This window comes from Lytechinus pictus, chromosome 7 (genome assembly GCF_037042905.1).
Source record: "Lytechinus pictus isolate F3 Inbred chromosome 7, Lp3.0, whole genome shotgun sequence".
Classification (NCBI taxonomy): domain Eukaryota; kingdom Metazoa; phylum Echinodermata; class Echinoidea; order Temnopleuroida; family Toxopneustidae; genus Lytechinus; species Lytechinus pictus.
In genome coordinates this window covers 463,531-486,975 of record NC_087251.1, presented here as the reverse complement: position 1 = coordinate 486,975, position 23,445 = coordinate 463,531, and the positions used below count along the sequence as shown (strand labels likewise).

The following is a 23,445-nucleotide window of genomic DNA, read 5'->3' as shown; positions in this document are numbered from 1 at the left end:
CCATCCATCTATCCACCCACCTATCCATCCATCCACCCACCTATCCATCCATCCAACCACCAACCCACCCACACACCCACCCATTCACCCATCCATCCAACCACAAACCCATCCAACCACCAACCCACCCAACCATCCACCCACCCATCCATCCACCCACTCACCGATCCACATCCATTCACCCACCATCCATACATCATACATCCACCCATACCCCCCCTCCCTCCCTCCCTCCCTCCCTCCCTCCCTCCCTCCCTCCCTCCCTCCCTCCCTCCCTCCCTCCCTCCCTCCCTCCCTCCCTCCCTCCCTCCCTCCCTCCCTCCCTCCCTCCCTCCCTCCCTCCCTCCCTCCCTCCCTCCCTCCCTCCCTCCCTCCCTCCCTCCCTCCCTCCCTCCCTCCCTCCCTCCCTCCCTCCCTCCCTCCCTCCCTCCCTCCCTCCCCCCCCCTTAGGTCTTCATTGTAATGGAAGTTCTTTCAAAACATATTTATCAATAAATCAAATTATATGAAAATGTAATCCACTCGATAAACTAATCCCGTATTGAAATATATATATTCATAACATGTGTTAAGGTGTTCATTAAATCTGCATTTTGAATTCAAATATGTGCAGTGCTGAATCGGAGGAAGAAATGGAAAGCGAAGATGATGATGCGATAGAGCATGATGATGTCTGCTCCCGATGTGGTCATGGAGGTGAACTGATATGTTGTGATAATTGTCCTAAGGCCTTTCATATGGAGTGTTGTAAACCAGTTGTACGCAAGGTGCCAAAGGGACATTGGGAATGTGAGAGCTGCAAGAAAGGATCCAAGTCAGCTGCCATTAGAGTACCAACAGGCATCAAAGGTGGGCTTTTCTATCGTATTTTTTTTTAATTTTAGGTATAGATGGTGGTCAACCAATGTATGCGATTTCATGTATAACACACAATGCAGATTATTTTCCTCTTATTCATTTCCATCGACCCTAATGCTTCTGGGATGGGGTGCATTATGACCCCCTTGACATTTTTCTAGATCTGTTGCGCAAAATTTTTTGACTGCACCGCTTGCTGATTTACTTTCAAGTAGTGCTGCAAGTCAGGCGCCATGTTCGGGTTCGGTTCGGTTCGGCAAGGTTCGGCAGAAATTTGCCGAACATTGGTTCGGTTCGGGGTTCGGTAATGATAGACTGATATAAAGCTATAGTTCATTCAGGTATACGTAGCGTACCGGTAGACAATTTGTACTTGATTGACTGCATGTGCTCGCGTGTACCTCTGTCACATCAAACCATTTTATCTCTATCTTGTTGACATGAAACTATGAAAGTTATAGCGCTCAACGAATCAACTGTTATCTCGAATTTGATTATCTGATGACAGATTTATTGGGTAACTCACAGTTCTAAAATGGCGACTCTTCCTAGTCGTCCATACCTGGACCACACTTGCCAAATTAACTACGCTCGTACTCGTACCAGCTAGCTAGGCTAGGCCAGAATGTGCAGTCCCCTTGTAGCGGGACTCTGAGCTCATGAATATTTATATATACAGTCCGGCCAAACGTGATTGGCAATTGCATCACATACGAGGCGGCCAGCGCCAGTGCACTGAACTGTAGGCATAGTAGGGCCAGGGGCGTGTCGAAGAAAGCGTGCTTATGTAATGCGCCTTTCGCTAATTGGCTCGATGGGTGAACTAAACCACCAATCGCATGTCGCATCGGTACATACAGCCACGTGCTTTGTCTGCTCGCGAAACTCAGCTCACTGATTGAAGAGCAATTCCCGAGATTTCTATGATTTCATTGGTCAGATTTCATTCGACCATGAACATACAGACCAAGTGGGATGCAAAGTTTTACGACTGTAATGGGACAGGGGGAGTAGAGTGATCATCGAATTGTTTATGGTTAATTTGAGAAGTTGATAAGAAAGGGAAAAAAAGTAAAGATTGGGGGTCATTTTCCCCCAAGAGATGAATGTTTCCGCATGGCTTTATCTTCATTCAACTTGTCAACGAGGGGAAGGGGATCTTGCTATATGCTATACCGTAATCATTCATGAGTGTTTGATTTTTATTTTCATCTGATTGTTAATAATAAAAAAGATAACTTCTCATTTCTATATTATTTGTTTTGCGTCTCTCCTTAACAGTCACTCACTTTATTTCCCACTTTCACTGGATCTCTCGTTTTCAAAACTCTTTACTTCTCCCTAAAATCATGAAAACTAGACAGTAGCGAGCCGACACCTCAATAATAATGTCAATCACCTCAATCAGATCTTTATTCTCCGCCGCAACAATACACGAGTTACGATCTTAATCACATCGTATCGTAATTCGTAATATTAATGGTACTTCATCTTTCACTTTCAGTTTATTGAGCTCGTTCATTCAAAATACTTTGAAGATTTTCAAACAAGAATCTTGTTCGCCACCTAAAAACAACAATATTTTAGATAATTAGATTTAACCAATTAACACTCATACAGTTTTGGTTTTCTTTACCATGCTTCGGCGATTCGGCCACAGAGCGAGAGATGATGAAAGCCAGTAAAATGATTATAGCGCAAGCTCGCGCAACATCATTCATCGGATCTCCTTTCTTAATCAGGGCCGTAAAAACCACATGAAAATGAAAACAAAATCTAGTAACCGCAAAATGAGCGCATACTTCCAACATACAATTGCAAAGAAGATTAAATAGAGAATGCGCAAATATAATGATTAGAAAGGGTGTAAACTTATAAGTTTATTAGCTGAAAGCCGTTTTTTTTTTTTTTGCCGAACTTCCGAACCAAGTCTTAGTGTTCGGTTCGGTTCTGTTCGGTTCGGAAGTGCCATGTTCGGCGAACTACCGTTCGGTTCGGCGGTTCGGCTACAGCACTAATTTCAAGTATCGCGCAACTTACGAAATTATGTAATATCGTGTAAGAGTATATGAGACCTCAAATTGCTCAAAAACGTGATTTCATGTATGAAGTAAAAAACAAAATGAGTGGTATTTTGATCATGAAACCTCGGTTTAACCCTAGTCTAAACTTGAATTTTAAACCACACTTTTATGAAATGCTGGCTGAATAAATCTTTCATATTCATGGCAATTATAATATACCAATTAATTCATTAAAATTCATTATACTTCTGTATTTTTATATTCTTCCCATTTCACTAATTTAATTTTTTGATGAATTTTTGCAGCAGGATAAGGGAATATGTTTACAACTTGCACTTCATAAAAGTGTGGTCTAAGTTAACCCAGGTCATAGAGATATATTTACTAATTTGCTAGAGTGCATACTCGCAGTAGGCACGCGTACTTATCGTCTGATTGCACGGAGCATGGTCGGCCATTGCTGGATAGGTCTAGATTTTCAAAAGTAACCGGATGTTCGCTTTGCTCATACGATGTTACGCTGTCAAAAAGAGATGCCGTCTCCAGCCTTTATCGTGAAGAAAATAATCCAACATCATTACAATTGATAATATGAATGACAATTTGTATCTCAATAAACAATGTGATTACATGGATATTACTGCTGTTAATATGGCATTTTTACATGACTTCTCCGGATTAAATTCTCCTGAATCTTTTGCATTAACACATGTCTGTTTATAGGCCTATATAGGTTTATTTATTGGGATACACATGAATAATACATTTATTTTATGAATAATAGCCAATCACACCAAACAGCTCCTAATTATGGTGTGAAAAGTGAGAAAGGAATCCAATAAAACTAGAGCTCGGAAGGCATGCATAAATCATTCACAGGCGGAACTTGTGAAACAACGGTTATTTTTTATTTTTTTTTGTTATTTTGTTGTTTTATTTTTTCATTCATTCATTCATTCATTGTCTCGCCCACCAGCGGTGAAGGCGAGACTAAGGGATCCAGATGTCGTCTGTTGTCCCTCCGTCTGTCACAAACATGACATATAACCCCGCAATCGTTAGTAACTTTTCAACCAAACTTAGATGGTAGATGTACTTGGGGACCTGCATGTAATGCTGCAGTTGGAGGTCACATGGTAAGGTCAAAGGTCAATGTTTAATTTTTGTGCAAGACTCTTATGACACATAAATCCACAACCGTAATTCATTTTTCACGCAAACTCGGGTTGTAGATTTACTTAGGAGGCCTGCATGTTATTGTGTTCAGAGGTCACATGTTAAGATCAAAGGTCATTTTGAGGTCAAAATTAAAGGAGCAAGACTTATGAAAAATGTTATTCTATCCCAGTTATTTAACAATTAACTTTTGATACAATTCTGTTGCGTGCACTCGCAAATCACGATATTTCTGGTTACTTTCACAAGTGAGTGAGACAGAACATCGCTTATGACTTGTCTATTTCTTTTTTTTATTCATTTTTGTCTCGCCTGCATAGCAGAGCGAGACTATAGGCGCCGCTTTTCCGACGGCGCCGGCGGCGTCAACATCAAATCTTAACCTAAGGTTAAGTATTTGAAATGACATCGTAACTTAGAAAGTCTATGGACCTAGTTCATGAAACTTGGACGTAAGGTTAATCAAGTATTACTGAACATCCTGCCTGAGTTTCAGGTCACATGACCAAGGTCAAAGGTCATTTAGGGTCAATGAACTTTGACCATGTTGGGAGAATTATTTTCAAAATCTTAACCGAAGGTTAAGTTTTAGAAATGACATCATAACTTAGAAAGTATATGGACCTAGTTCATGAAACTTGGACATAAGGTTAATCAAGTATTAGTGAACATCCTGCCTGAGTTTCAGGTCACATGACCAAGGTCAAAGGTCATTTAGGGTCAATGAACTTTGGCCAAGTTGGGGGTATTTGTTGAATTACCATCCTAACTCTGAAAGTTTATGGATCTAGTTCATAAAACTTGGATATAAGAGTAATCAAGTATCACTGAGCATCCTGTACAAGTTTCAGGTCACATGACCATGGTCAAAGGTCATTAAAGGTTAATGAACTTTGGCCATGTTAGGGGTATTTGTTGAATTACCATCCTAACTCTGAAAGTTTATGGATCTAGTTCATACAACTTGGGATATAAGAGTAATCAAGTATCACTGAACATCCCCTGTGAGTTTCAGGTCAAAAAACCAAGGTCAAAGGTCAGTTAAGGTCAATAAACTTAGGCCATGTTGGGGTAATTGTTGAATTGCCATCATAACTTTGAAAGTTTATGGATAGAGTGAATGAAATGTGGACATGGGTGTAGTTGACAAGTCTTAAGTCACCGTCAAATGTCATTTATGGTCAATGAACGTGGTATTATGTCATTATATGAATGGTGTTTTTGTGAATGATTATTTAATAGTAGTTTTCAAAGTTAGCACTGCTGCTATATTAAATCGCGTAATGCAGGCAAGATTGCCAGAGGCGTTCCACTTGTTTATTTTAGACACAAGACTCAAGAGCATGCGATCGAAATAAATCGAATGTTTCGGATCGCGCTCTAAATTTATATAAATTATTATTGGATGTAAATAATTACGATTCAATAAGATTTTATGGCCATACTAAAAATACTGACGATGTCAGCAAAGTATGTTATGTTCATATATATGGAAGAATTAATAGTATTATACTGGCATTATTTTTATTTTTATTCCATCTCTGGATGTCTCCTCCGAGCTCTGATAAAAGAAGCAAAATGCCCGTTCGATGACGTATGAATATATTTTCCATTCATGAAATCAAAGCCCAAAGTTGGGCACAAACTAGCTTCAAATTGATGGGAAAAAATATCAAACGCAATTTTCTCTGTTTTGTCATGTAAAATGTTATTAAATGGTGATATTACGATCTTGAAAAGAGTTTCTGCATGTTGACAATGTTCGAGAATCAATCCTGACGTGATAATAATTTTTTTAGATAAGTGCACTCACTCAAGTCGATCATCATGAGATGTCCGCCATTGAAAATTGAAACGAAATACAAACGTTTCACATCAAGCTCTAAATTTGTATTAATGATTATCATATGCAAATTATTGTTAAATATTACAATTAAATCATGTTCTATGGTAATTATATTAATATTGTTCATGAAAGCAACTTATGTAAGATTTATTGAAGATTTATTGACGTTGACCGCGTCAATTTTCCGGCCATTTTCTGGTTTGATTAAAGCACAGTACTGCGCATGCACGATTGATGGCGACTTCCATTCATGAATTCATCGTGCATGAATTATCTCGGCACGAGCAGACAAGTAAGACTCGAACTATGATCGAAATAGACTTCAAATTAATGGTGAATATAGGCATCATAATTACACAATCGGTTTCATTTTGGGGGCAATATAAATCAAGTAAGTAGAAGTCAAGTTGGACATTACTGTTTATTTTGATGATTGATTGTGTGAAAGAATCGGCCGGCCGACATATTTTTATTTATTTTCGATGCACCGATTTTGCAAAATCTGCACCGGCGTTCGATGACATCGATCGAACACCGATTTTAAAATTGATTTGACTCGGGCTTACCTGTGTACATACAAAATGATTTACAAAATATATACAAAACAATAAGGCCTACAATGCAGAAACAACATATTGATGATTTCACATTAAAAACATACAATGTTAATTGAAGGTTGACAATTAAAGGGATGGTCCAGGCTGAAAATTTTTATATCTTAATACATAGAGTAGAATTTACTGAGCAAAATGCCGAAAATTTTATCAAAATCGGATAACAAATAATAAAGTTATTGAAGTTTAAAGTTTAGCAATATTTTGTGAGAACAGTCATCATGAATATTCATTAGGTGGGCTGATGATGTCACATCCCCACTTTCCGTTTTCTTATGTTATTACATAAAATCATAATTTTTTCATTATTTCATCAGGGCTCTCACTTAACTTTTTTCTTTGGTTGCCAGCTGGGCAACCTATACCAATTTTTAGGTTGCCAAATGGCATTTTAGGTTGCCATAATGAAGTTCAGGTAATAACTGATGATTGTACACAGAATGTGTGAACCATCGATAGCAAACCCCTTCAAAATGTTGCAGGTTTCACAAGACCTACATATAGTCCTATATTATTATTAAATGTAATAACTGAAATTCAGAAAATCATACTAAACCTTGAGAAACCCTTTGTTTTTAACTAGCCACTCCTTGATTTAGATAAGCTCATGCCAAAGGGAGCATTCAAATTTTCACAGAATCCATGAGCGAGGGAGCGAAGCAAATTGTGTTTTCCTTCAGACAAATAACTACTAGTGAGGAAGGTATTTTAAGCTATTTTACTCCTGTGTTTAATATAGTCAACCTATGAAAAGTATTTATCATAATATGATAACATTATGTAATTTGGTAACCAATCAGTAAATGAAAACTTGGACTTGGCGTCTGCACCATAGACTAAATGTGTTGCTCTGGTAGGGACAGTAATTTTCCGTTTCTAAAAATTGCCTTTTCCGTTTCAGAAAATCTCAAATTCCGTTTCAGCATGTCTGAAAACAGAAATTCCGTTTCCCCATAGACTTTGTGTACATTTTGTATGAAAAAGTGACAATTCCGTTTACATAGAAAAAACAATACGCAATGAATAGCGATGTCAAAATGCTAGCGCTGGTCAAAATTTGCATCTACCAATGTACTAACATCGCTTTAAAATCCATTTTAATCAAAGAGATTCGAGCTCAAAAACTATTTAGAGAAACATAATTAACATTAATACATCCTCACCTTTTATATTATTAGCATTATTTTATGGTTACATGGGATTTTATGCTGATTTGGGGACTTTTAGGACATCGTTTTGAGCAGTCGACGACTTCCGCCTATCCGCCATTTTGGATTTGTTCAATCACCGTGATCATTGTATTATGACCGAACGCAGAGGGCAGCAACACACGGCCGTATTCTGCCTTATATGCGGACGTCAGTGTGAACTAATTTAGATAAGATCGAGTGATGGAGGGGCTCGAGTGTAGTTACGATGTGTTGATTGTCATTATTGTTGTTGCAAAGTGAGTGAGATCGTGTTTTTTTCAGTTGATATTCGTATTTTGTTGAGGATTTGGGATTAATTTCTGTGGATATTTTGTGCATTTTGAGAAAAAACAAATTTTCTGTGATTTTCCGTTTGAAAAGCCACTTTCCGTTTCAAAAGGCCGATTCCGTGAATTCCGTCCGTTTTCCGCGATCGCGGAAAATCACTGTCCCTACTCTGGAAAGCCTGCGGCAAATTTTCAGGTTGTTAAAAACAATTAATAAAAAGATATAAAGAAGTAAATGAACTGGGAAAATTGGAATACAGGTACTATGTATGTTGGCTTGCACAGCTTTTTTTTACGAAGAATTTAAAGAGTATTATGAAATTTGAATAGATATGTAATTTGGTATATAATACAAACCATAGAATCCAGTTTGCATACACTAATTGTTGCTATGTCAGTCACATCTCTGACAAGCATTCAGATGTCAAGAGTAGCCATTATTTAGGAAGTATAAAATTTGAATATATGTGAGCACATGTACAAATGTATATGTTATAGCTGAAGGAGGTCTATTTGCAATGTATGTATAATCCAGTTTGCACACTACTTGGTGCTATGTCAAGCCTCTGACAATTTTTAGGTTGTCAATAAGCAGACATTGTTTAAAAAGTATACATGTATGAAATTCGAATACATATAATTTTCTTGACTCCAAATCTTGGTTAGAATCAAGTTTGTAAATAATTGATGCTATGTCTGTCAAGTCTCTAGCAAGCTCTGACACATTTCCACTTGTCAAGGACAACTTCTCAATTTCTTATCACATCATTGTCAGCCGACATGCATACATGTTTATGACCTAAACGGATTCCCCAAACGGATCTACAGTTGTCAAGAGAATGAAATTTATGTCCATACATACAGTAATGACCGCTATGACCTTTGACCTTTGACCATGTAACCCCAATGTCTACTCGGATCATTGTCCATCCAATATGAATGTAGGAACCAAGTTTGAAGTATATCATTCAAACGGTTTTTTACTTATTGCTATATTTCCATATAGAGCAATATGACCTCTATGACCTTTGACCTCTTTGACCTCATGATGCGCAAATATAATCAGATCATTGTCACTCCGATATGTAGGGGAGACCGGGGCTAGTTGGAACATTTTTGACAAAAATGGCTGTTAAATCCAAATAGATTTTATTCGAGAAACAATCAATATATCAGCTTGAAGCATATATCTAAGGGCTTCAAATGTACCCCATAAAATTTTAAACTCTATTATGGTTACTGAAAAAATCCACCTTGAACAAGACCATCGCAAACGTTCCAACTTACCCCAATACAGGGTAAGTTGGAACATGGTATGGGGTAAGTTGGAACACTGCATACTGTTCAATTAAGAATTATACTAAAACTACTTAAAACTAATATTACATGGTTGTAGCTCATTTGCTTTATTTTTTTCAAGTTCAAAATATTTAAAGTGTGGATTTGTTGAACTTTATGTTTTCTATTATACAGCCAGTCACGGAAGCAGACTGTGTAGTAGAATTACGCATATTTGGGTTCGTTTGATTTTACATGCAATTAAGTGTACTATCAGCAATTTCATGTACTTCTGCATCAAAATTACGAGACAAAAATTAATTGTTTATATTTTTTTCATTAATTAATTATGCAATAAGCTTTTTTTTTTTTGGTATGTTTTTGCCTAATTTATTAAGCTAGTAGAATGCTAATTTTTGGTGAGAGTATAAATTTTCACAATTTTCACAAATATCCACAAAAAATTGAAAAAAATATAATTTCTTATGTATTTTTTGTTTTTTTATTTGTATTTCTTTGTTTTTTCGAACCTTTGTTTTTTCCGATGAACTTTGTTGGGACTCTTTTGCGATCATAAATAGCATAAAATAAATCTATTTGAACCAACAAAGTAAAAAATAATCATATATTTATGACTTTTGGTTGAAGAACACAATTTGCATTGACCTTGTACATGGAATCACGTTTTTGAGCAATTTTGGGTCCGACATGCACGTACAAAATGTTGTGTAATTTCGAAACCGTGCAGGCATTGCAAATTTGGTCTCAAATGATGCGCAAGACTGAAAGTAAAAAGCCATTGAGCAGTGTAGTCAAAAAATTTCGCACAACGGCGTAGTGACAACATTTCTTGAGGGGGGGCTCATATTGACCCCCCCCAGTTTGATAAAGGTTAATATTGCAATAGGGGCCTATGTAATAGACCTTAAATGCACACTCAGACCTAACTGATAAACAAAACAAGCATGGTATACAATACATGTTCAGAAGAATGTGAAATACTTTATATATTTTTTCTCTTATCCAATGTTTTTATTCATAATTATGTTTGGGGTAAGTTGGAACATGTTCCAACTAGCCCCTTCAATTTTGTTCCAACTAACCCCGGAGGCCCATTGACGTTTATAAGCTTACAGCACAAAAAAGGGACTTCACCATGGCATATAAATAACCTCATTTTGTAGCTTGGTACAAGTGTCTATTATACCCCCAAACTGGCCAACCTGATCTATAAACTTCTCTGAGATAATAAAACATTTCTGAAAGAGAAAAAAATTACTCAGAAGGTCCAAAAAAAAATTCCTTTCTAACTTCACCAGGCTTGTTGCACATGTGTTGTCTGTAATATGGTGGATGGCTGTTGATAATGACAATAAATTGAGGGCAGTATTGCAGAAATTTATTTAAAGATGTTAAAAAAAATTACAATGTTTCAACTAACCCCGGTCTCCCCTACACATGATTCAAGTTCTTATTACAACTTGGCATTCAAAAATATCCTCAATCTTTAGAAAATGCCATATTTTAAGTTGCTCATCAATATTCATGAATCTGATATGAATAGGCAATCATGCTCATGCATATTAATGAGTAAGATAACACATGTTCATGAAGTAGCAGTAATTATCAAAGAAAAATTGAAAAAATGTCAATTTTTCTGTCTTTTAAAAAAATGAAGATGTAACAACCGCGCAAGTGTAAAGGTTAGTCCTGAGACCCCTTTCCACATTCTTGATCTGATAATAATGTGTATATTGACGAACAAACTGTTGCGCCCTCTACATTTTGTGCATTCACTTACCATTTATAACAGAAGTGCTTTATTATTTCTACATAAACTTGCAACACCTCATTTAATCATGTCAAAATTTTAAGCTCTATGGTTCTCACCGAGGACTTAGCTAAACTTTGACAGACAGGCAGACAATCTGAGACCTCATTGGCAGGCAATGTTTTGGCTCTATTGGATCGCATAGCGCATGGCTTGATCAAGAACATGTGTTTTAATAGGTTTGGGCGATCTTTCGGAGCTGACACTTTGCAACAATGCAATCTTGAAAGATGTTTTTCCTGTTCCCGAAGTTGTAAACTTTGGAGTGGAAAAGCATTCTTGCTTGCCGCAAAATCCGGAGAATTTTATTTTCTTTGAGAAAAGAAATATCTGGAATTTTCTTGGTTGCCATCCGGGCAACCATGCCGGTAGTTTTGGTTACCAATGGCACCCGGGCAACCGCTAATTTCGAGCCCTGTTCATACTTGAGTGAATAATATGTCTCCCTTATAATGAAATAAGTTGCAGCAATAAATATCTAATGCACTAAATCAGTTGTCAATCAAATTTTTCTATTTCTTGGAGGAAAAAATTTGAATAAACCTAATTTCATATATTTCATATAATAAAATACAAAAGAGCATGTGGGGATGTGACATCATCAGCCCTCCTAATGAATATTCATGATGACTGTTTTCACAAAATATTGCTAAACTTTAAAATTCAATAACTTTGTTATTTTTCGGCATTTTGCTCAGTGAATCCTACTCTATTCATTAAGCTATAGATACGTTCAGCCCGGACCATCCCTTTAATAATTCAAAAGACAACAAGTTAGCTGCCTCTCTTCTCATGATTTCCTTTAAATGCATCGTCCTTTTCCACAATTGTTCTCAAGACCCATTTACTTTAAAATAATATTTATTGTGTTGGGATATAATTTGGAAATTTCTATATACTATATGTAAACTTCCTTTAATTTGTATGAAATATTTATTATAATTTGTATAAATCATTCATTATTTTGATCTTTGATTATATGCTCTATTTAGCAAGTAGTATTGAGGGCATCCTACACTTGTTCTTGGTGAGCCTCCCGTCATACCATCAATGTTAAAATTTGTGTTATATAATAAAGTTTCGGGTTTTCAGAGTAGGCATACTATTAAATTTATCTCATCGAAACATAATAAATTCCCAAAATCTCTAGGCCTATTTGGCACCAAAAATGAATTGTCTAGAATGACTTTTTATTGTTCCAACTTGTAAGGTGATACGCCATCAGTGTATCACCTCTTGTGATTGTCAGAATCTTTTTTATTATTATTTATTCTTTATTCTTCTTTCTTTCTTCCTGATTTTGTTCACGCACTTTCTTTAAGTTTTCATCATTCAATTAACATGAAAATTTCCATGATCAATGACATTCATCAGAAGAATCGGTGTCAAGCTTTTCATGATAATCAGTAATGCATGACGTCACGTAGGCGCCATTTTGTGTTTTTCACCTTGAGTCATGTAATTGACCATATCTTCCTAACTAAACGTCATTTTCAAAATTCTTTTGGTAGGCATTAACTTCAGGTTAATATCTACCGCCGAGTTGCATTCATGACCGCGTGTGCGTCGCACGCTTCTAAATTAAAAAATGCTCAATATTCAACTTTGATCAAACGAGAGTACATTTCAGACAATTTTGAGCATTTTGAAAATTTCTGTGCGTACGCGTCCTCACGCGTACGGAACGCAGAAACCTCTTTTTTCTTACATTTTTGGAATCCTGATACTTTTCTTAACAAGTTGCAAAAATTTGCAACTCAAAGTGACTTTCCATTATGTCACAGGTGCGCGTCAAAGTGTGAAATCCGTGCGCGCGTCTATGGCGAATAATACACAAAATCATGCCTATCTTAAATCCACCATAGCTCCTCAGAATGCCTGGATACCCCCAAATTTTATTACATATTCTGAAAAGCCTATGAGTTGTAGATATGAATTCATGCATCATTTGGGCTGATCGGACATTGTGACGTCATATCATCTTCTAATTAAAAAAAATGTATTTTTAAATTTTGACGTCACAAATTTCAAATTCATTTGCGGTTATCTCGCTTATTGTTGGTCGATTCTCTCCCAAATTTTGATATGTTATAGCTCAGTCAATTCTCTTTTGAAATACCTCATGTCAAATTTCGTTTAGAGGACGTTTTCATGGTCATATTTTCGATTAAAGGCCAAGTGTCAAAATTTTCACTATTTGCGTGTTAAGTCTATGGAAGGTGAACTTTTCTCAAAACATGAATCTATATGACAATGTTCTTTGAGCTGTATCTCGATAATCCTTGCTCCTAATTTTTCCAAATTTGAATATATTGTAGCTGAGACTATGCACTTTCGGTAATGTTGTCTCTATTTTTTCATTAGATGTCGGGATTGTGCCGAAATTTTCAATTGAAAGTCAGCATTGTGAATGAACCATGACAGATTTTGAGCTTCACGTGTTAAGTCTATGGGGATATTTTGTAGTATAGTGGTCAAGCTATCTGCCTGCCAACCCTGAGGCCCCGGGTTCGATTCCTGGTGGTGGGGGGTCTGGCTAATATTTAATGTATATTATAGTTTAAAATATCGTCAATTGGTTGTTATTTCGCTGAGTCTCTTATAAATTATGTTTATTATCTTAAAAAATCAACTAAAGTTTTTTCAAAAAGTACAAACCATCCCCAATCGAATTCAAAGTTGACGTGTGACATTCAAAGGACAAACTCTTCCTTCTGTAGTAGTCTCATATCCAGACTTGACATGGCTAATGAATTAAAGTACTATACTAAGGCCATCTTGGGTATGCAAATGATGGTCAAATTTCAGATCTCCCTTTGTTTTGTGTCTTAGAAACCATAAATCCAAATGAGCCCAAAATTTGCAAGGATATAGAACATACCCAGACAATCATATCTGATAATTTCCAGTCCTTCACGTTTATAATTTTGTGGAGCTCAATAAATCGCTCTCCTTTTTTTTTGAGGAGCTCAATTGAGCTCCTCAGAATCGCTCTCCTTGAGGAGCTCAAATCAATTCGATACAATACATGTATGATAAATTGTAGATTTTTCTTAACATCGTATATGCAATAGCTGTGTAGCTATTACTTAATCTGTGGTGAAAGTAGACCTGGGTCAATACGTTTACAAAATATCGCGCTCCTGCTTAAAAAAAAAAAAAAAAATACTGTACAAAAAAATTGCTAAAATTTCAAATTTTACATCTTTAAATCCATGATATGGCCATCTATTTTCCATAATTCCTTGAAATTATTTTGATTTAGTTGAAAACTATCAGAAAAATGAAGAATATTCACCTCTTTCCCGACTCTTATTTGAATTTACACTCGGTAAATATTGTAGTCCCTCATGTAGACTTCCATGGTGTTGCCATGAAAATCTACATATGGGACTACAATATACATGTATACCAAGTTTAAAATCAAATCAGATTCGGGAAAGAGGTGAATATTCTTCATTTTTTCGGTAGTTTCCAAGTAAACCAAAATAATTTCAAGGAATTATGGAAAACAGATGCCTATTTCGTGAATATAAAGATGTAAAATGTGAAATTTCAGCAACTTTTTGTGAAGGCTATTTTTTTTTTTTTTAAAGAGCGTGATTTTTCGTTCTCCTTATTTTTTTAGGATCGCGGTAGGAGCGCTGGCGGGATCGCGCTCCTCAAAAATGAAGGTCTGAATTTCATCAAGTTCATATAAGGCCTTGGGTATGGAAATGAGTATCAAAATTCAAATACTAGTATCGCATTGTTTTCTATATCACAAACCATTAGTCTGAATGAGCCCGAATTTTGTAGGCGTCCAAAACGTGATCCCACAATTATATGTCGAAATAACCTCAATATTATATGAGGCCATTTTTGCCATGAAAATGAGGGTCAAAGTTCAGATATCGTTTTTTGTATGAAGAGTGCAACTACTGGTCCAAATTCGTCTACATTTTGTATGCGGATAGATCATGACTAAACAATCATTTCTTGTAATAAAACCAAGATCGTACGACGTCATCTTCACTAATCTAATTAGGGTTATTTTTCACACTTTCGAATATCAATTTGACGTTGATGACCTTGAAAAAGTATAGTGTTGGAATTGGTCTACTCAATAATAATCATATTTGGGAGCAACCTACCAGTCCAAGTTTAAAAGTCAACTGCATATATAATCATCCATTGTATCTGCGTCTGTATGGCGCTGATGGCGTATCACCTAATTTGTCTCAGTGACAAGTTCAGTTCTAGTTTACTTTTGTTTTCCCTTCTTTTTAAGTCAGAATGTTCTTTTTTTATTTGTTTTTTAGGGGGTGGGGTGAAATGACATACACACCCAATTAAGCAAATTCACTTTAACACAATCAAAATAAAGTGCATTGGGTGCGACCGGGCTCCTCCCCTAAGTGAAAATAAAAAATAGGCCTACATCAAAACGATATGATTGTATGCCCTCCACTTTCAAAATCATTCCGCTGCCCCTTAATAAACTGACATAAAATTCAGTATTAAATTGACAAACAAAACTGAATCTGCAAAAGGCGTGTTTATCTGTTCATATACATACAGAGGCTGGCTCTAGTGTTTGGAACTCTGCCATAAAATTAATATTCAATCGACACAGGCACAGTTATTAACAAAATAAATATAAATATAAATTAGGATAATAATCACTCAACAGCCGATCGAATGGTTGCTGCTATTGGAAATCTAAATTTACATAAACTTATACATTCATAAATTAACTGGACCAATGCGCAAATCATTTTCAAATAATGTAAATAAAAAAAATCATTTTATGACTAAGAGTTATTGTGATGATGGTTACATCATCGACGATACGATATCCATGTTTATATGGAAAATAAATTATAACTATTATCAAAAATGAAGAAATAAATTATCAGCATCACAGTAATTAAGAATCTACTTGAAAAAAATTGCTATTATGTTTTCTTTTGATGCATTGTGTCTTGGATGCATAAGACACTAGGCCTAGTTACCTGTCTTGAAATAGGTCAACTTGAACACCAGATCATATTGAAAATATCATTAACTTGTTAATCAGGACCTACAACGATATGCCTAGGCCTACATTTTGTTCCGGTTCTGTGCTCATACGTGTACGTGCCCCATTGGTACTGTACGCACATGGCAGGCTGCAAAGACCTATCGAGTAATGATGGCCAAGTCTCAGCGAATCTCTTTGACCCAGGTATAAACCTAATCCATGACTATCAGAATCAGCTAAAATTCATGAGTGATTATTTTTGCTATTATTTTCAAGTCACTTAATTTGATACTATTTAAGAACAAAACAATGATGCCAAATTTTGTCCAAAAAAAAACAACAAAAAAATGAAATAAAAAAACAAAGAAATACATAAACAAATTGTTTTTTATACTGGAATTTTTCTTAAGTACAACTGATAGGAATGCTATAAACAACATTTACACTGAATGCTATGTTAGGAGCTGATTTAGTCAGTTACTACAAAATTACTTTATGAAAGGCTAAAATGTAATCCTCCCGGGATTGATATGAATCGAAATATCCTGGGAGATTAGGGTTAAGATTATTGGGATTTCCCTCATTTTCTTTCATGTAGGGTGAAGGAGAGAGGGATCTTTTTGTATAAATATTACCTATAGACACAACAGCATATTGCGTTATATATATATATTCTTTTTTTTTTTTTTTTTTTTTTTTTTTCCCCGGTAATTTAGTTGATAGGCAGAAAACTGAGCGCTTAGAAACACCTGTATTAAGCGCCCTACAAATGTTATAATTATTATTATTATTATTATATTGCAAATGAATTGAAAAAATAGAAACAAACATGATTCCTGTGACAATATTTGCAGATCTTCCCGGTTTTAGAGTGGGTGGGGGGAACGATTCCCCCAACATTATGCCGACAACTGAAAAGCCGGAATTGGTACTTTTTTTCAGCGATATACCCAAAGTAGTAATGGCTGAGCTCACAGTACCATTTTAGCCCAGTATTCCAAAAGCTAGAGTGAGGAAACTAGAACGATATGCACAACTTAATGAGGACATTAGGGCAGCCAGTTGTGAAACACAGTTGATTTGTTTTGAAGTCGAGGTGTATTACTAAAGAAAACAAACAACAGATTAAGAAGATTTTCCGTTTTGTAAATAGTAGAGTATGTAAGGACACCATTCATACGATAAGCAAACTAGCTCTTGTAGGGTCATATGTCATCTTCAATGCTAGGGCAGAGCCGCAATGGACAGATACGACTCTTTTAGATAATAATGCAATATCTCATTCACAAAACTTTGTATTGCACTCCCTTACTTCTTATTCCTCTTTTTCTTCTTTCTCCTCCCCCTTCTTTGTCTTCTCCCTCGTCTTCTCCTTTTTTTCCCGTTTTTCTCTTTTTTTTCACTCGTCACACTTTTTTTTCCTCCTATCTCTCTTCATCAAGTTCACTCTTTCTTTCTCCCCTCTATCTTCTCTCCATTTCTGTTGTAAGGGTGTGTGCTTGATCTATTTCAATTTTCTTTTCTGCAATCACCAATGTATAATCGTTTCATCAATGTAAATTTGATTGTGATATGTTATATATTGTGTATCTGTAATTCTTTTATTAGTCCTGTGCTTCGTCCTAAAAAAGAGTAATTGGACTTATTTTCATTGTTTGTAACTTTGTTTTGTTTTGAATAAAGGTGATATTAAGAAAACAACAACATAAAAACGAACATTGTTGACAAAGGATTTTGGATAGAACATGAATGCTGAATATTGATGATTTTATCCCCCCCCCCATTTTTCACTACCTTTCACCATATTTTGCAATATTTTAACAAGACTATTTTATTATGTTTTGTGCAGGCAAGAGGAAAGGGACTTTTGGAATGTGTTGGAAGGCAGTGTCATATTAATTGTTTTGTGTTTTACAAAATATTTATGATAAATCCGTTTTGATATTATACTTGCTCCCCTGTCTAGGACCAGCTAAGAAGTTTGCCTCTAAACCTGCCAAGAAGGAGAATCCTAAAAGTCAACCCAAGGCTGAAGAGAAGACTGGTTCTAGGAGCCGGTCTCAGAGTAGGGGACGTCAATCCAGACAGAATACACCAGAACCAAGCCAGTCAACCAAAGCCTCCAAGAAAGATTCTGAACCTGTCTTGGGTGCTAGTGGAAAGAAAGGTCAGCAGAGCGCTCAAGATAAGAAAGGGCAACAGTCTTTATCATCCCTGGAAACCAGAGGAAGGTCAAAGTTTCAAGAGAAGGGAGGTCGGGGGTCATCCTTGGAGAGGAGGGGTCAGAAACGAAGTATTAGAATGGATTCTACAGACTCAGAGTCATCGCAGGAGGAAGTCCAGAAGAAAAGGAATTCTGGAAAGGCTCTTTTCAAAGTAGCCCTTAATGGAAGCATGAATGCAGATGGTTAGTGTGATGATCATGTCTTTCATTATTTTGTGGTCCTAGGATGGCTCCCCTTAGGACTCATAGAAGGAATATTATTGTGATGTAATTCAGGATTTTTCAATTTTTCCAAGCAAGACATTTGACTTTCTCATTCAATCTTACCATGATTTCATTGTCCTCCTAGCACACATAGAGTGTATACAGGAAGTATTTATACAAGACATATTAAAAAAACTAAATAATTCCTAATCTGGCTATCATAAAATCTACTGAATTACATATGGCAATGCTTCAATGATAACAATTTATTACTTTATCTTGAGAGATGAGATGATATGCTTCCTTTGATATAAATTTCTTATACTTTTGGTTTGTTTTAATTATTTTAGCAGTAAATGAAACCTGAAAAATTTATCTATTTGCACTCTTGTACTAAAGTCAATGAGGCAACAGCACTCGGACATTCATTTTTCTAAAATTATTTGAGAAATGTGGATGCCAATTAAACTACTACGAATGGTATCATCTCATCTCTCAGAATGTTTTTTTATCAATGTACGGTGGTCTTTCTATTAGATAATAACAAAAGGTGGGTGGACTGTACATGATAAAAGTGCTATTTTTTTGGCTAAAATATCTAGTCTATGCAATAATAAAAAATAAATCCTTTCAGATTCAGCTTCTGATTCATCAGGGCCATCAGCTAAGAATCGCAGATCATCCAGTGGACGTGGTCGAGGGGATCTAACACAGATCAACAAGTGTGAAGCATTATTAAAGGAACTCATCAAGCATCCAGATGCACGTCCATTCCTTAATGCTGTCAGCAAGAAAGCAGTAAGTAAAAATATTTTTATTTGGGTTTCCGCAGATCAAGGTTACTTTTAATTAGCAATCCAACAATGGTATGGAATGTGCACACCATAGTAACCTGAGGCTGACTGTCTCTAGGCTGGATCTAGTTTTATGTAGTTCTAGGATTTACACATTCAATCAGGCCATATTCAGAGCTTCCAGGTCTCCCGGATCCTGCGGGAGAATACTGGATTGCAATCCAATCTCCAGTTCTCCCGATCCCATGCCAAAATCTCCCGGATAATCAGGATTTTTAGCTGTTATATTGTAAAATCATACAAACGACTGTTTTACGAGTCTAGCATGTTCAACTCCCTAACACCCACGTGGAACTTCCTTATCACATTTTCATTTTACCCAGTAACTTTTACCAGTTTTGTATAATCGTACATTGATTTCCAATGTAAATGAAGATAATTTTACTGAACAACTGGTGAATTAGGGAGAACATCCATATTGTATTGGCAGCATGCACCCCGCGAGCGTATGCCTGCACACTCTAAGACGGGATAATAGCGGCAGCTAGCTGCGATAATTAAAGCACAATAGAACTCACATCCGCTCTCGCAGCTCCCCCTATGCCTGCTGCCGCTCGCTGCCATACTTTATAATCCATTTGATTATAGATTTAATCCCCAGCTCGCTGTATCTAGCGGCAGCTCGCTGCCGCTAGCTGCGCCATAGATATCTCAAGCGCTGCCGCTGCTCCCCATTTCTATCAAAATTCGCAAAGGCAATCTCACCCCGCGCCGGCCATGGCTAGCCTTCAATTCCGCGGCTCGCTCTGGAGTGAAGACCCAGAATGAAGAGTAAACATATACGTCGTGGTGCCTGTACTAGCTAGTTCTACTTGTCGTGCTGTTTGACTTCAATTTATTATTATTTAAAGCATGATAATGAAAGGCGTTCCTCTTTTATGTCCGTAGCAAAGCATGCATGCAAGCACGCTCTATATTAGAAACGACTACAGCTAGCTAGTATATGCTCGGCCACATCGTGTTGCATGGCGACCGAGTACAGATCAACATCCACGTGCGCACGATGTGAATATGACAAGAATTCTCGATCTCGACAAGTCGATGGTTCTCGATAGTTTCCGTTGTCAACGAACTGAACTGAAAATTCTCACCATCGATAGAAATACTGCCGATTTCGAAAATGTTGCAGCTTGCGAATTGAGATTGACACGGAAGATTCACACTTGAAAAATAAGTTGAATTATTGACTTTTTTTAACGTATGATTTTGGGGCCGGATACAGATGGATACTGCATACACGCCTATTTTATCCCGTTTTATCCGAACGTCAACATTGCTTCTTAGCACTGACAACAAAAATTAATTCTTGAGCATGAAAATCAAGAAGCGCAAGACCAACCGTTCGTTTAAAAAGAATATTAATGATCGAGCATTTGCACGAATGGTGCCCATGCATAGTTTTTACCTCTATTAAGGCCATAGTTTGAGACATCTTGGTATGAATAGGCCTATATCATCCAACTCGCCGGATAATGTCCGCCAAGAGCGTATAACTAGAGTGGTAGGCCAATTCATCTTTGCCATGGGAAGATTAATATTTTTTAGAGGCCAGATAAAATGAGACAATATGAATATGATGCCCGAATGTAACTAAATTAGTGCGAACATTGATAGCAACGGCAGACTAAATTTTGGAGAATTATAATGACGCCAAATCATTCAACACGCTAAATCGCAAATCAACAAAATGTCTACTTCTTTTTATTTTGTTTGACATCATGCTGCCTTACTTTTTATGTTGATTTGATATACTTCCTTTTATGTTATTTTTGTTTTGCTGTTTCTTTATTTTGATGTTCTTGACATTTTGATTTTGTTTCTGACATCATATAATTTGTTTGGGTATATTTATTTTTTTTTGGCAACTTTTGCTGAATTTTTGATATTGTAGGCACTCTTGATTCTTGAAAATTATTGGGAACGCAATCTGCTTCTGTGGGACTTAATTTATTGGAAAAATACGCGAATTGTATTTCTTTCAGGAGAATAAGAGTTTACATTGGAAGGTTTTAATTGATTTCATGATATATCATTTCCACTTCAAAACAATTTCAAAAATACGTCTCGAACGATCGTGCATTATAATCTAAGATGTTGAGTACTTTTATTTCAACGTATTTCCCTTTCTGATTTTATTGGAAAGATAAGCGAATAATATTTATTTCAGGAGAAAGAGTTTATGGTATCTGAAATAAATTCTATATAATTTCCACCTCAAAACAATTTTAAAATATGTTCTGATCGATCATGAGCTGATCTGAGACGTTGAGACCATTATCCAATATAGGATTTAGATTTCTGACTTAATTGAAAAGATACGTGAATTGTACTATAGGGTTAGGGGGGGGTTAGGAGAGAGTTTATTCTAGAAGGTAATTAAATTATTTCAATATAATTTCCAAATCAAAACAATTTTGAAATAATTTCTGTCCCGAACGATTTTCAATTAATCTGAGACGTTTAAATTTTTATATTCGACCCTTACCGGACCTAATAAGCCGGCCAAAGTCAACGATCAGCACCATTAGCGTACCTAATAAGGGGGGGGGGGGGCAGACTTCCCCCCTGACGAGTCACAATACATGCAAGTGACGTATCCCTGCCCCCCCCCCCCTGACGAGCCAAAAGTGATCCCTGACGAGCCATAAGTGACCCTTCTCCTAATGTGAAGACCTTTTTTTTTTTTCTTTTTTTTTTTTCTGGCGCGAAATGTCATTTACTTGTGGTTCAAGACCTTTTTTTGCTTGTCAAATTTTTGGGCGGACGAATTTGCACCCCCCCCCCCTTTGAAAAATCTAGGTACGCCACTAATCAGCACTACTATTTATACCTCGGTCACATTTGCTCTACGGCGGCTGTACGGCGAGTCGAAAACAGCCGTTTAACATTTTTGAACCAGCTGCAAATAGGTGGTGTGTATTTAAAAAGTAATAATTAAACGGCTGTTTTGATTCGCTTTACGGCTGCCGTAGATCAAATGTATCCGAGGTTTGAGTCTCGGTATAAAAATCAGTGCTTTTAAGGTGACAGGTGCCCTATTACCGTGCGGAAACGACTACGGGTATATAATCAAGCATAGGATTCTTACTAAGTACCTGTACCCCAACAAACTATATATTTTTGGAAAGCTTATGAGCTGATCTACACAAAAATTTGCACTGTGGCATATTAGCTTTATGCATAAGCAAAATATGGTCATTCAAAGTCATGACTTTAAAAATCATGATTTTTCTCTATATGAACTTTCTATGGTTATAACTTCACAACATTGAGTGTAATTTAAGTTTTGATGGATTAATTTCATTCTCTGACTTCTTTGTGATGAATTTATGATGGCTTTAAGAAATATTCAGAGTAGAATTGTAAAAATTATGGATTAAACAAGCAGTCAGATAATGAGAAATTCAGAAAGGACTTTTATACACAACTCCACCTGTGGGGGTACCATGCACAAAAACTATCATTATTTTGTTGTACTCTTCAAGATACACAATTCTACAAAATTTTATGCAAATCCAATGATTAGAACTCGAGTTATTACATTTTTCATTAAAAAAACCTCAATTTTGTATAATATCACGATAAAGAAAGGGCTATAATACTAATAATAACGGACATTTGTAACGCGCCATGTCTGTCACATAGTGTATGTAACTTGTAGTCGCTGCCATATTGTGCAATACAGTAGCTCTCCCTATTTGGCCAACAGAGGGTGGTAGTCCACTTTGCTACATGGAATATCTGGGGCTTCAGCCAAAAAAAATCTGGGGATTTTCTGATTTTTTTTTAAGGCAGTATCAAAGGTTTTGGGGACAGATTTAATCACTTCCGGTGTGTAAAATACTACTTCCGGTTTGAGAATTTTATGAAAATATGTTTTAACCCCCCTCTTATTAAAAAAAGAGGTAGAATATTGAGATAAAAAAAGTTGCATGATGAAGTACACACATGAAACTAGCAAAGGAGACCAAAAAAATAAAATCATTAAAAAAAAAAAAAATTAGGGCACCTGTCACCTTAAGTATCAAGGATGTTCAATACTGTCTTTCTAGGCACG

General features: G+C 36.3%; 1 protein-coding gene across 1 annotated transcript in view; it reads left to right on the top strand.

Moving 5' to 3' along the window:
* Window positions 1-605: 605 nt before the first annotated feature.
* Window positions 606-23,445, top strand: part of LOC129265635 (bromodomain adjacent to zinc finger domain protein 1A-like) — a 43,792-nt gene continuing 20,952 nt past the window's right edge. The window contains exons 1-3 of the mRNA XM_064101333.1: window positions 606-849; window positions 18,073-18,513; window positions 19,169-19,332. Coding sequence (XP_063957403.1) covers window positions 606-849; window positions 18,073-18,513; window positions 19,169-19,332 — 849 coding nt within the window. The remainder of the gene's footprint in view (window positions 850-18,072; window positions 18,514-19,168; window positions 19,333-23,445) is intronic.